At 37.6% G+C, this 15335-nt stretch overlaps 1 protein-coding gene across 1 annotated transcript in view; it reads left to right on the forward strand.

Annotated features, from left to right (window-relative positions):
- The first annotated feature begins 6964 nt into the window (after window positions 1-6964).
- Window positions 6965-15335, forward strand: part of znrf2b (zinc and ring finger 2b) — a 39147-nt gene continuing 30776 nt past the window's right edge. The window contains exon 1 of the mRNA XM_039660932.2: window positions 6965-7689. Coding sequence (XP_039516866.2) covers window positions 7296-7689 — 394 coding nt within the window. The 5' untranslated portion in view covers window positions 6965-7295. The remainder of the gene's footprint in view (window positions 7690-15335) is intronic.

The raw sequence follows: 15335 nt of genomic DNA on the forward strand, positions 1-15335 counted from the left end.
TTCCGAAGATGAACGAAAGTCTTTCGTTAGAAGAATCGGTTTGGAACGACGTGAGGGTGAGAGGAAATTTACATTTTTTGGGTGAACTAACCCTTCAAGTTTTTGAAAAAGTCTGCAAATACCTATGTCTAAATGACGAGAATTCGTTAAAATTTGAAAGACGAGGTAATTGAATGCATTTTGTGCCAAAGCAATGATAAATGATGCTGTTGTGCTCACTGTGTGAACTGAAGAGTTATTTTAAAAAAGAGACCCGTGTATTGAAAGATAAAGTCTTAGTGAGTGTAGAAAACTGTAAAGCGAGTCTCCTGGAGGAATGCAGAGTGTCTGCAGGCTGATGTTTTGGAGCTGTCAGTCATCTGCAGCTGGAGGCTGTTTGATGAAGAGAGTGATCGACCGGCCGACACAAGACAAACAGCACAACCATGAGCTCATCAAAGCTGAAGAGAGGCAGGAGATGTCCAGAAATGTGACTGTGTTCATGGACACTTCAGTAGCTCATGGCTGAGTCTGTAATGCACGGTTGAGATCTGTCTGTCAGCATTCTTCTCATTCATCTGCATGACATCTGCTGGTTCATGCATCACTTAAAGTAAACCATCTGAATGCTGGTATCTTTGCTTAGTTTGAGCCAAACTCCTTTAAGTGACAAATTGTGCATGTGTCCAAATATTTATTTGTTTGTTTGTTCTTTTACCTGTCTATTTATATGATTATTTTAAGATTTATTTATTTAGATGTATTTATGTAATATTTATTTATATATAAAATAAAAGATTGCTAAAATACATTTATATAAATACATAAAAAATTTTTGCAAAATATAAAATATATTTTCTAATTATTGTTTTGGAATGTAGTTATTTAAAAACAGGTAGTCCATTCTAAAAAAAAATATTTGTAAAAAAAAGTATTACTGTACATGTTTGTAAAATCTTGTTTTGTAAAATCTTTTTGTAATTAGGTTTCCATAGAGCTTTACAAAATATCATCACTTCATTTTTTTAAAAACAATCAAAAATTGTGTGTATGTACATATATATACATATATATATATATGTGTGTGTGTGTTTATTTAAATTTAGTTATTTAAAAGCACTAATTTGTTCAAAAAATATTTTATTAAACATTTGTAAATATATATGTTAGCTAAATGTGTTAATTTATATTTAAAATCAAAAATGTATACATCAAATTAATCTTGTTTTTTTCTTTAGGGGTTGTGTGGGGTTGAGCTTTCGCAGATATCATCACCTCCATATAAAAATCATCAATGAGATGTCCTCACTAATATTGTGTGTGTGTGTACGCCTGTGTGTGACCTTGTCAAGAGGATGTGTCAACGCAGTGCCCTCCTGACCCCTACATGGGAGCCTGCAGCCGAAGACACACAGTGTGTTTCATTATATTTGCTTTTCATCAGGGGTCTCAAACCCAAAGGCTGGATGCAAGCTGAAGAATTAATGGGGTCATCTGAGATCATCAGTGTTTTAATTGAACTTTAATCCTGTTCCACTTCAATTCCCCAAACTCCCACATACCTGGCTTATTGAAGCACCGACCCACGTCCCTCAGAGCAGCCGGTTTACATCTGACCTCTGGGTCTCATTCAGTTCTCAGACTGAGAAATCAAAGAGAAGAAATTAATGTGGTTTTGAAAATGAACCATCAATCAGTTCACTTCAATAACTGTAAGTATAGCTCTTTATTTCCATCCTGGTCATTTTCATGTCCTTAAGTTATAAATAATTCAGTTGAATTATATTTCAAAACAAGTACAATTATTTTTAAAAGTCCTACAGATATGGGAACAGATTTTTTTGTTTTTAGAAAAAAGTAACAGTAATTATCCAGTAGGCTTTTTTTCTTCTTGTTAATTTTATTTATTCATTCATTTATTTACGTTTTGCGGATGAACGCCAAGTGAATTAAACTGTTCGCTCACTGTAATGCGCACCATGTATAACATGTGGAGAAGTGAACTCCCTCCATCTGTTGCTATAGGGATTTTCCCATGAGCACCTGAACTAAACTCACTGAGGCAATGCTGACACCTGCTGGTGACTGAACTCAGACATCCTGTGGGTCAATAGAAGCTCAGAAAACACTTCATCAATGACTAAGTTCTGAGTATCCCAGCCTTAAAGGAACAGTTCGCACTTAATTCAGATCAACCTGGACATTCTGAAATAAAACTCCTTAAAAAACAGCCACAATCAAAGTCTAAACACAAGTCATTATTATACGCCATTATTATAGATAGATAGATAGATAGATAGATAGATAGATAGATAGATAGATAGATAGATAGATAGATAGATAGATAGATAGATAGATAGATAGATAGATAGATAGATAGATAGATAGATAGATAGATAGATAGATAGATAGCGCTTCCTTGTACAATACAGTGTACTTACCTAGAAAGTACTGGCTAATATAAGGTACATGGAACAGGGGTTAGGGGTAGGTTCAGGGTTAGTACTAGTTATTACCCAGTAATTGGAGTTGCTAAACTAAGTACATAGTATTTACATGGGTAACTGGACTGTAAAAGGAAGCGTTACAGATAGATAGATAGATAGATGGATGGATGGATGGATGGATGGATGGATGGATAGATAGATAGATAGATCACATTACATTAATATTTGATGTAAGGGGAAAACAGGGATCCATGAGAGTTTTAACAGGTATTCCACACACACGTACAGTGGCGATTGGTTGTTGTGAGCAGCAGATGTCTGTTGCCGTGTCCCATGGTGAGTTGATTGATTAGCTGAGTTTGTCTCCACTGGGGTGCCGTATCTTCATCTTCTCCGACGGAACCGTCTCTTCCCGGCATCCCTGTTTCTCTCGATTACAGCCGCTGGTGTCCTGGGGATGTCCAGCATCACTCACAGCGGCTGCTTTTATCTGATCCGCCCGCTGTTGCTCGTATCCTACAGGCAGATCTCATCATTTGATGGGCTGTTCAATCTGTCTGTGTTGAAGCACAGCTGAGGGCCTGCGGTGATGCAAACCGCTCGGGGGAACCTGTCTAGAACATAACTGTATTTGTACGACTCAAAGAATACCTGAAATGATCAGAAGGGACGTGAAAGAATTATTGTGTGCACATCAAAATGCTCTTAAAGCACAGTAAGTGATTTCTGGGAATCAGTGTTGAACACTGCTGATGATATTTGAAACCAAATCCATATAAACACACCCACACCCCTCCCTTCACTATTCTGCCCCCAAATGTCTCTTTATCATGACATTTTTATATTATTTGTAAAAAAATTAAGCGAAGATGACGAACAAATGACAAAGAAGAATAAAATATGATCATACAGTACACGAGTGAATATACAAGCAAAAGTTTGTTTTTACTCACTTCTCCCCATCGTGTGGACGCACCCCTACAGCTAATTGGCTCACTCACTCTCCTCCCCCATCTTGTGGACACGCCCTCTACTGCTGATCGGCTCACTTTCTCTCCTCCCCCATCACGAGTGGACACACCCCCTACTTCTGATTGGCTTATTTCAGCCACTTGAATTAAACTACTAAAATTAAATAGAAAATTTAAAAAAAAATTAATTCAAAATATGAATAGAAACTACAATCACATCTCAACACTTTTCATACTTTTATAATTTGTCTTTTCATACTTAAATTAGGCAATCGTAAATTTCTGTCTTTACACATCGAAATTCAGAGAACATTGTTTATAATCTGTATTCAGTCACCACTGGTAAGTAACTGATGGATGAAATATTGTAAAATTAAATTTTCAAATATAAGGTTGAACGGAAACTCATGTTCATGTTCACTTTCACTTGCTGCTCTTTATAGCTCTCTTTACATGAAATAAGGTTTATTAATCTTTGTTCCCCTCCTACATTTACTCTCAATTAAATAATAATAGAAATATTAAAATCTGCCAAACATTGCAAAGCAACTAGCAATAATTAACTACATAACAATGTGTGTAGCAACAATTGCAAAGTCCGTTACCTTCCCTGTCATTATTTGTATTTATTTTTTGTATTTATTGTGATACAGGTTTGTAATGAAGGTGAGCACATATTTACAGAATTTCTATTTTTGGATGAACTATCCCTTGAAACAGGTTTGTTTTTGCAGTTCTACTATTAGTCACTAGGCGGCAATATTATCTCATATTTAATCTGATTCCTTGAAGTCGTGTTCTTTGGTTTTTATTTTGAAATATAACGTGAGTTATGTTTAATAATTAATATCATGCATTCATAAAAGTTCGAGAATGACTCAAGTTTTGATTTATTAGCCTATCATTATTTCCAGGAGTTTAAACTGTTCCGACGACAAACGATGAGCTGGGTAGGCCTACTGTCACAAATATAATATAAAACTTGAATGCCAACTGAAACGTCTATCCTGAATCTTGTTTAAACTGTTCAACTTAAATGACTGTTAACTTAACAGTCGATCAATTGCTTTAATTTCAGACGTAAACATAATAAATCAAGTACAATCTACCCTTTATTTAACCATGAATAGCGTTTCTCACCACAGAAACAGTTCAATGCATTCTCTTCAGTGGTTTTATACTGAGATTTTGGAAATGCATTTGGTTATTGTGAAAAATGTCTCTTTCTCTGTTTTGAACAGATAACATTTCAGGAAATTCCTCCACATTTTCCTGCAGGAATGCAAAGTTGAAAGTTCATCTATTTATGTCACATGTTCAATGACCGTGTCAGTGAGTGTTGTGTGCTTTTCCTCAGGAAGTCTCGTTGTGCAAGAAACAAAATAGATACACCAATGAATACTGTACAGATTAAAGATGTTATACTGTGACCGCTGTAAGAAGTGACCGTTCTGTCCATGACTCGGTTCAAATGAAAAATATGTCCAAATCTTCTATAAAAACATCTGTGGATCTCTCCCGAGCAAACAAAAATATGTTCTGATAAAGCCCCCATGTTCAGAGAACACTCAAAAAGTACAGTTTTTAATGTTTATTAATGTTTTTTTCTTAGTGGGAAACGCTAGAAACATTATTTGGTGAAAATTTACTTGAAGGGGTGTGCATAAGACTATCATGACACCTTCATAACCATGACATGACATATGTCTTGCATATGAAGTTATGCATGTTTATGACAACTGTCTTTAAGTGTCTTTCGCTCAATAATGACACTTTGAATGCAAATATGACATTGTTTAAGATGTCTTTTGATATGACAGGTTATGATGAATTGGTTAATGTCAAGGTGTCATAACAAAGACATCTCAAACAATGTCATATTTGTATTAAAAATGTCATAACTGAGCGAATGGCACTTAATAATAGTTGTCATAAACATGCATAAAACATCCATCCTTCATATTCATGGCATTGTCGTGATTATAAAGGTGTCATGTCAGTCTTATGCACACCCCTTCAAGTAAAGTGTTACCCATTATTCTTCAAACATAATAAGAATGTTATCTTTTAATGTTTAATTCTGAAACAAGTAACATTTAAATAACATTTCAGGAAGAAAAAAGCATGATGTATAAATAATGTTTTTGTGCTGATTTTTGAGAGCATTATTAAAGGTCAGATAACTTTCTGAAAGAATGTTTTGAGAAAATGTTAGCTAAAGTTAATGTCAGTCTTGACCCCTGACCTTGCACTGACCGTCCATCTCTATAATGCATTAATCTGGTCAATTCTGGCTGATTCTGATGAGTTTTTTTCTCTGAGTGTTCATTTGTTAGTGTGAATGTTTGTGCAAATTCATGCATGAGTTCTTCACTTCTCATTTCTCCTCTTTGCAGCTCTCACACAACAGTTTTCACACTACAGTTGCCAACTCAGTGCTGTATATTTCCATCTGAGCTTTGTTGTGAATGCTTCATTTGTACATGATGTTCCAAAGAAAGGTTATCTTTGTAATCTTTCATCAAAAATGCAATAACTTGACAATGCAATAACATGCCTCTGACATGACTTTATGAAACCCTTGTGAATCTATGAGCCAACTACCTCATCAAATGATTGTTACTTTTACAGTTTTAATGTAAAATGTTAATGTAATTGGTAATGGCCATTCATCCTTGCAAAGAGTCTCATAATCGCACTGACCTCACGCAAGGAAAACATTTCAGATACAATCATCCCTAAAGATGGACGAACTTGACCATGGTCAGTGATCAGTCTATAAACAAAAACTCAGATTTGTTGTACTTTAATGAGAAAACCTCCCCTAGTCTGTTTACTTTGTCAGACTGTTTCTAAAGCAGAAGTTTACTTTTCAATACTTCAGCGTACAATTCACTGTGGGAATGTTTTCACGTTCACTCAAGTGTGTTTCCAGTGAGCTGTTTTGGCATGAATGCACAGGGTTATTGCCTATTGCTCTTTATAGACGTGGGTCCACTCTGTCATGTAAACGTCTCCAGATGGGACAAACAACACAAGAATATCTGCATGCAGAATTCTGGAGGAACATGCATTGATAGAAGAATTCGGCAGATAATCATAAACACATTCTAAAACAATAACAGTCCGTGTGTATGTGTGTTTATCACTCTCATATAAACACAATAATGAGTAGGCTATTGTGAATGTTGTCATAGTCATTGTTGACTTGTTGAAAAAGTCAGTATTGAAGCAAATAATATATTTTAAATGAAACATTTGGACAAAAATAGGGGGTCTACCTAAATAGGAGAAAAGGAATTGGACCAAACGTTCTGAATTAATTCACAAGAAAATAATTAATGCATAGAATGATTCATTTGCATGTTTCAACCTCGCTACAGATTTACACAGTCAAATGTACAGGTTATATATTGTACAATAGTTTAAAGTGGACTTCTTTTGTCTTGTTTGGAATAAAATATGTATGTGGCAACAACCTATATCGAGGGAGCGCCCAGCTAGGCTTATTTCCCGAGATTATGACGTCAGCCGGAAAGCCCCGCCCCCGGCTCGCTTACGCACTCTGCACGTACGGCAGTTAAACACGTTCAGTTTGTGTAATAACCGCCCGCCGCGAGCACAACAGCAATCGGCGCGGCGTTTAGGAGGAAAGCGTCGCGTCTGAGCGTTGGTTACTGTCACGCACAACATGGAACAGAGGACGTTAGTTAGAAAACAACAGCGCAAGAGGCAAAAACAAGCGCGGACACCCGCAACTTCACGCTGACTGACAGCGATTTAAAAGCCTTCGTAAAAGTTTCGCTGACGCGCGCGTGACGTTGGACGAGTCAAATGTAACAGGCGAGTTTGTTTGTTTGTCTTTAATAATTAAAATCGGAGGGAAGTGTAGGTTGGCATGGGCGCCAAGCAGAGCAGTCCCGCTGCCAACGGGCGCACGCGAGCGTACTCGGGCTCGGATCTCCCGTCGAGTAACGTCAGCGGCAGAACGGCTGCGATGAGATATCACGCGCACAGTACATCAGGTGCGACATCATCATCATCATCATCATCAGCGGCAGCTGCTTCTCACTATATCGGCCCCAGGACGCGCTCTGTGGGGGGTGGTACCGGTGGCCCGGGCGTGCGACCCCAGTCGAGCATTAATATACCGAACTCCGGGGCGTATAGCTCTCAAGAGTCCGGTAACAGCACACCGGAGGAGAACGGCGGAGAGAGAGAGCGGTCAACCGGCACCCCGAGACTGTTAATCGGATCTTTACCTGCTCACCTGTCGCCTCATCTCTTTGGAGGTAGCTAACGTTAAATCAACAGTTATTTGTAGTTGTTCTGACATGTTTAAAGGGATAGTTCACCCAAACATGAAAATTCTGTCATCTTTTAGTTACTCACCCTCATGTTGTTCCAAACCTGTACAAGTTTTGTTCTGTTGAACACAAAAGATGATATTTTAAAGATTGTTGGTGACCTACCAGACGTTTGGTGGTGTACCCCATTGACTTCAATAGTTGTAAGAAATGATGATTAAGTCATATCAACTGTTTGTTTACCAATATTCTTCAGAATTTCTTTTTTGTATTCATACAGGTTTGGAACAACATGACAGAAATTTCATGTTTGGGTGAACTATCCCTTTAACTTTTTTAAATTCTTCTAAATGTGGGTTGTCGACATATAATGTCCATGAAGTTTTCGTGTCCATCAGCATTTTTATATTTATATTAGTGCAAATGCATGCGGGCACTGTGTATATAATACGTTTGAGAGGTTGTTAAGCTTAGGTGTCAAGGTCATGTTTGTTATGTTTCTACTTCCCAGCCTATGTCATGATCAAGTTCACAATGGCAATAATTAATGGATCAGCCCTTGTGGAGGAGTTTGAACCTTCAACTTTTAGGTAACCACTAGGTCACCATTATGTTCAGTGGTTTCCAACAGTGACGGAAGAATATGTTTTGGTTTATTATTGGTGGAAGCAAAATGGTGAGCTTATCTAAGGATGTGACGATCCTTTTGTTCTATATATTTTGTGCAGTTATGTGCATGCTGTTTTTTTTTTCTTTTTTTTTTTAACAGATGCATGATAACAGTGGTTAGAGATCGCAAGGAACCTTGTGGTTCGGAAGTTCCCTGAACAGGTGTAGAGATGCATGTGAGCGATAATTATTTCTGATTAGTTCAGTCGTCATGCGGTCTGTTGTTGTGTTTCTGAGAACGAGTTTAGTAATCTGATGATTCATAAACAGTGGTCATGCTATGTAAATGGCTGATTCTCAGGAAAACTGTCCAGAAAAGGTTCTGGTCAACATATCAACAAGTTTTGTTTTGCATTATGCACAATTGACTCACATTTCTCATTACCGTTCTAATTCTCTTCACATTTGACTCGGTTCTCCTTTTTTCAATGAATGCATTCATACAATTTTTCGGTTCATGACCATGACCTTGGTGTTGATGGCACCATGCTTTACAGTTTGAGCTACAGGAATGCTACCAAAAGTAAAATGTCCAGGTGCATGATGTTATATAATATAAGGTAAAAAAATCATAATGGTTGTACAAGATCCTTTACCTCATTTGTCCTCTTGTATTGAAGTGGAATATGACCTGTATGAGATTGCTGCAGATGTTTTGTATTGGCCGTTCTTTGTTTTTTACACCCACACACACACAGACTCTGGAATATTCAAATCCAGTGAAAAGGCAGGTGAGGCCGTCGATTATGGGATGGATTTTCCTCAGTCGTTGTGGCCTGGATTGAACTTTAATTCTCTAACAGGCTCTTACTGGTGATTGTAGTTAATCTTTAAACATTGGCTGAGGATGACTTCTAACTGACTGGATGAGATCGAGAAGGGAGTTTTTATAGGGGAAATGAGACTTGTTCATTTTCTGTTATCAAAAAGCACGGGGGAAACCTGTCTATAGTCTCTACACTGTAAAAAAAAAAAAAAATCACATGATCAATACGTTATGACAACATGTGTTTTTGCATTGCTTTAACTCATCAAAATAAGTTAAGCAATTTTAAACTTAAAGTTGTAAGATTCAACTTGTTGTTTTTAAGTCAGTTTAATGTAATTTAAGCTAATCAAGTTGATTGTTCTTAAAAATGTAAGTGTTTTCACAGTGTTTTTTATGTGCATTTTACAGTATATCAAACCTGGAGGCAAAATTATTGTCGTGTCATATGAGATCTCTATTTGAACTACTTATTTTAATTGTGTGACTGACTTTATTGTGTAAAAAAAGAATGAGAACTGTATAGAAAAAACAGTTCTGCATGTTTCAGTGTAATACAGTTTTGAAAGAAATCTCGCTGTTTTGACGCACACAAGATTGAAAACACTCATTTAATGAGCTGATATCAGAGAGGAGTATCACTTCTAGTGAATGTCTTTAATATGTAAAAATTTTAATTATATATGCATGCATGCATAACTAGTTGAATTTTGAATGCAATATATAGGCCTAATTCCATAGACTTCAGTTACCCCTTTTCCACCGAAAAAAGAACTAGTTCGGAACTGGTTCAAAGTTGGTTCGGAGTTGGTTCAACTTGCGAACCCGTTCAGAACCTGTTTGTTTTTCCACTGACTAGAGCGCCCAGGGAACGACGTCGTTACGTCACTGTGCACTTCGCTAGAAACGCTTGCAAGTACATTGCTTTGGGATTATCTCTAACTCGTGTACCAAGAAAACTTTAAAAACAATTGAAATATGTAAGTCTTTTAATCTTTTTGTTTGATATGTAATCTTTTCTGATAAGTTCTACCCTATCTCACGACCAATTCGTACGAGTGATTCAAAAGTGGCTAATTCGTAATTCATACGACCTCACTCGTACAAATTTGTACGATTTGTCTAAACCCACGTGACGGTTATGTTTAGGGGCGGGGTCAGGGGTAGGTCATTCGTACGAATTCATACGAATTGGCTAATTCGTAAAATATGTACGATTTAGCTAAATCGTACGAGTGAGGTCGTACAAATCGTTACGAATTAGCCACCTCGTAGAATTCGTATGAATTCCCGTGAGATCGGGTTGGATAAGTTATGTACCCCTGTCTTGTGTCTTTTTTCATTCCGTTTATTTGTTCTATATCGTGACTGTTTTTTTCTTTGCTTATGTTTCAAATAAAAAAAATAAAAACGCTTGCGTGTTTCTGCAGTTTCTCCTGGCTTTGCGATCGTCAGAAAATATGTTTAGGACACATCTAAACCCGCCCCAGCCCCCGACGTAAACATGAGGTGCTAAAAGAACGGTTCTAGTCCAGCAAAGAGTTGGTGCCGCTTTGGAACCAGTTTTCGCGGCCGTGAACCGGTTCTTTGGCTGTCGAAACACAAAGAACTGGTTCGCGCGCACGCACCGGCTCTCAAAATGCTTTGGTGGAAAAGGCGCTAGTGAGTTTGTCGTGCAGTGTTGATTTACTCTCCTCTTGTTTAATATCACGTAACATGCATGCCAAGTTCAGTTGTTCTCATTTGTATATGTAAAATAAAACCAGTTTTATCCAATAGTTTTCAAACTATAGGCCTATTTGTAATGCATTGTGTGCTGTGCTGGTATCACACTGCTTTTCTTGCCATGCACTAATGCGTGTTAAGTGCATTAAGAGCAAAAACCTTTTATATAGACAATAAATACGGTTCTTTTTAACTTGATGTTGTCTTTTAAAGCTTCGATGTCCTACAAATCTGTTGACAGAGATCTAGACCATTTCCACACCGCAAACCACCAATGAAACCAGATCCAGTCGTTTGGTACGTCATTGCTGTGGTTTAAAAGAAACGTCCTCTGCCGGTCATGCATGAACTCAGGAGGGACACGTGGTCCGTGTTCATACTGTCCACACTCAATAAAACACACATAAACAGAGAGTGAGCCAAACTGTGTGTACATTAAACACACACTGCCTTCCTGCTGCTTCACTCTCACTTTAAATGAAAGCCAGGAAGTGTTTGTTGTGGCTCCCCTTTGCTGTTCTCTGACTTTGACTCAACAGGCTTTGTGCAGCTCCCTTTACCGTAACAGCTTCGCCTACAAGCTGTCGAATGATTGCTATTGTGCACTTATGTTTCTGTTTTTGATGGTGGTAGTAGCACATGTTGGCATATATATGTCTTAGGCTTCCACATCTACTAATTTTTACTAGTTGACCAATCGTCTGTCAATGTTTACCTTATGTAAATGACTTACAGAACACTGTGCAGCATCAGCGGTTTTGTCCAGTGTTGTTTTGATGGACTGAGGAAATGAAAGCATGCATATCTCCATCCATTACATGCTTTTGCAGCTGAATTCTGTCCAAAGCGCCACCACATTCACTTAAGACATGCTTTTCGAATGCAAGTTAGCTAACTTGCAGATAATATAGAGATAACAAATATTTTAATATTGTGATCATCCAATACCAATCTGGCTGATAAATATGATGTTATTAATATTAACACTGAGAACATGCATGCACAAAGTGTTTATCAATGTACACAAGACTTTTTATCAGGCAAAAAAAAATTAAATGGGAGACTTTATAGAACTGTTTTTAAAAATCTAAGGTTTGCATAGCCTATATCTTTTTTTGTTCCATCATTTTATACATCAGTCTTGTATGTATGGTATAGTGAGAATATGGAGCTCACACTCAAATATAATCAGAGACCCAAACTGAGAAAACATTCTGGTATTTGGTGCATTTTAACTTATTTAAAACAGAGTTAAAATCGTTCTAAATGTAAAAGAATAGCAGACTTCACACCACAACTATAATCACTTTTATAATAATTTTTAAAGAGATTTAGCATTTAAAAGGAACATGTGCTCATTTTTACAGGTAAAATATTGTGTCTAAAGTTTCAGCTCAAAATACTCCACAGATCAATTATTATGCCATGCCCAAAATGCTCCTTTTTGGGTGGAAGCAAAAATATGCCATTTTTATTTGGGTATTTTTTAAACCCAAATGATCTGCCCACACCCTTTCCAGAAGAGGGCTGTGCCTTTACAGCTCGTGCCTCGAATACTTCGGCAAAACTGGAGAAACAGCATAGGGCCGTTTCCACAGAAGGCTTCTGCATGGGTCGGTGGATTTTTACCATTATTAGGTGATTGTGTGCACACTGCCGACACAGGTTTGTGTTCAAACACCATGTAAACGTGAATTTTGCACAACAGGGGGCTATACCATGAAGCCAGTTTAGGTGGCTACTAGCCAGCTATGTTTCAGTTTAGTTTGTGCCAACCCTGGTTTTTAGGTACCATGAAAGTGGTTTGGCTTTTAGCAGTGTTCATCGCCATAGTAACTCGCTGGTCCGGGGCAGGTTATGTAAGAGGTTGCAAACCGAACTTGGACCAATCAGCTGTGAGCAAAGTGATTCTAACGCGATAGTCACTCCACAGCAAATGTTTTTAAAAGACAAAATCATGGCTTTTAGTAAATAAACTTGTATGATTTAGAAATTATTATACCCTTAATCAATCACACATGTACAATTTCAGTTCATCAATTATTATTGGCAACAACAAAATTGTAAATGAATACGCACAGTATATAAAGGTAATATAAATATGCTTTAGAATCAATAAATGAAGCTATAAAATGACTGTCAGCTTAAATGTTCAATTCTCTCTATACCTTTATCAACTGAATAAACTTCACAACTTTTACTTGCACTGACATACAGTAGCGAGACTTTCTTTTAGTTGTCCTCTTTCACAGACAGCTATTTTCTTCTTGCTGTGTAAATTTGTTTACATTTTTAATATTTTAAGACTTTTATTTAATAAGTGAATTGCGCCGCGAGAAATTATTTTAATGAGTTTTGAATGAGTTTAACTCTTTCTCAGCATGTGATTGGCTGTTTGCTACTGATGTCACACCTAAACTCAGGATCAAAGCCAGAGAAAGTTGATGATCAGCATCAGCCTGGTTGGATTGGTTTGGTTTTGTCGACTCGAAACTAATCCTGCAACCCTGAGTTTGTTCAACTACCATCATGGTACAGGGCGGCCCCAGGTTCCCTTTTAAAGTGGGAAACAACGAAATTACAGCACGCACGGCACTTATAAAAAACGCTACTATCGTTATAATTATAGTTGGGGTTAGTTATTGTCTTGGTGGTAGTCTTTAAGTTTGATTTATTTTAGTGAACCACTACAGACCGCTACTGTGCACTGATTTAAAAACGATTATTCAGCAATTAATTTAGCATGTAATGAATATCACCAGATAACTAGGGTTGGGTATCGAGAATCGAGTATCGTTTGGAACCGGGACTAACTTTTCGTTTTTCCCGGAATCGTTCAAAAGTTAAAATTTCAATTCCTAGTTTCGATATTCACAGTCCGCTGAGCAGAAGAAGAAACCGCTGAACAACACCAACGAAGAAGCGTCTACCGGAAGTGTTGGCATAACCGCGCGAGTCGAACATGAGTAGCTTACGTCGGCGGTCCAAAGTGTGGCTTCACTTTTCTAAAAATTAACGAAATCTCTGCAAAATTTGTGACAAGTATTTGTGACAGAAGGAGTATTTCCTTCAGAAAGACCGTTGGTTAGCAAGGTTAGCTAAACTTTTTTGACCCTGCCTCTTAAAAGAATCGGAATCGAGAATCGTTAGAAACCGGAATCGAAACAAGGAATCGGAATCAGAATCGTTCAAATTCAAACGATACCCAACCCTACAGATAACTAGTGCAAAGATGGGGAGCAAAATAAATATTCTCATTGGGAAATGGTGCATTAAGCGTAGCTTGAACTTGAGCTCTGTTTGGGGAATGGGGTTGGCTGGTTTGCTGCCGCAGCAGTTCAAACTCCACTTCTTTAATGGATAAACCGCCTCCCTTCCCTTCTGCATTACTCTCAGGACTGGCTCCGTTCCACTCGCTGCTCAAAGAGCTTTCGACAGTCTCTGCGCCACTCGCATTATATCCCTCATGCACATACACACGTTGATGCCTAAGGCCTCTGGAACATTTAAAATGATACCTTACCCAAAAATGAACATTTCTGTCATAATTTACTCACCCTCATTCCATTCCAAACCTATATGACTTTCTTAAAACAAAATAAGTTTTTTTTTGTGTGTGTGTGTGCGAGAATTAAAGTCAGTTGGGTTCAATGTTTGGACTTTTTTCTAAATATCACAGAAAGAACGAAAGTCATGCATGTTTGGAGGGGGAAAACGTTAGAAGAAAAAGATAAATGGTTTTTGAATGACAAGAGGGCAAGTTAATTGTGACCGAATAACATTTTTTGGGTGAACTACCCCTTTAAAGTCGTTTTGTTTCACACTTTGCCAGGAGCACTACGAGCAGTTTCAGACTATTTTTCTTGCATACTAATGCCTAATATGCAAATGCATATAATGCTGTATAAGCAGTGCACAATCTGTTTATTAACAAATTTCTACTGTCACACTTTGTATATTATCAACCTGCTCTAAGTTTGTCCTTTGGCAGCTAGTGATGTTTCTGAGTCAGCAGGTCACGGCTCATTTCACACGCCTTAGATTCAGTTTGACTGGGTCGTCGGGAAGATTTCACACATATGAGATGCTTTATGAAGTCTATGTGCATGCGCAAACACCGCCCATGGATCCAGTAATCGATACCCAATGTCCCACCCGCTGCTGTGTCCTGCACATTTGACATGGACATTAATCCGGTCTTACTTTTTTCACTGCGTCTCTGACAGACCGCTTTAAATCTGACCGACAGGGAATCGTCCAAGGCCTTCATGGACTGGCCATATCATTGATGCACAGTTAGTAGTATCGATTTGCTGTTCATTGCATTCGTAGTCATTTGCAATATTAGTCAAAAAAAAAGATTTTGCATTTATTTACATCATCAGCAATAAATTAAATAGAGTATAACCACACACTGACATTATGAAAGATATTTCGCAAATGCAAATAAAAAATGTTCACAAAAAAGGTT

The sequence above is a fragment of the Pimephales promelas genome, chromosome 12 (assembly GCF_988280905.1).
Source record: "Pimephales promelas chromosome 12, fPimPro1.hap1.1, whole genome shotgun sequence".
In the NCBI taxonomy this organism is placed as follows: domain Eukaryota; kingdom Metazoa; phylum Chordata; class Actinopteri; order Cypriniformes; family Leuciscidae; genus Pimephales; species Pimephales promelas.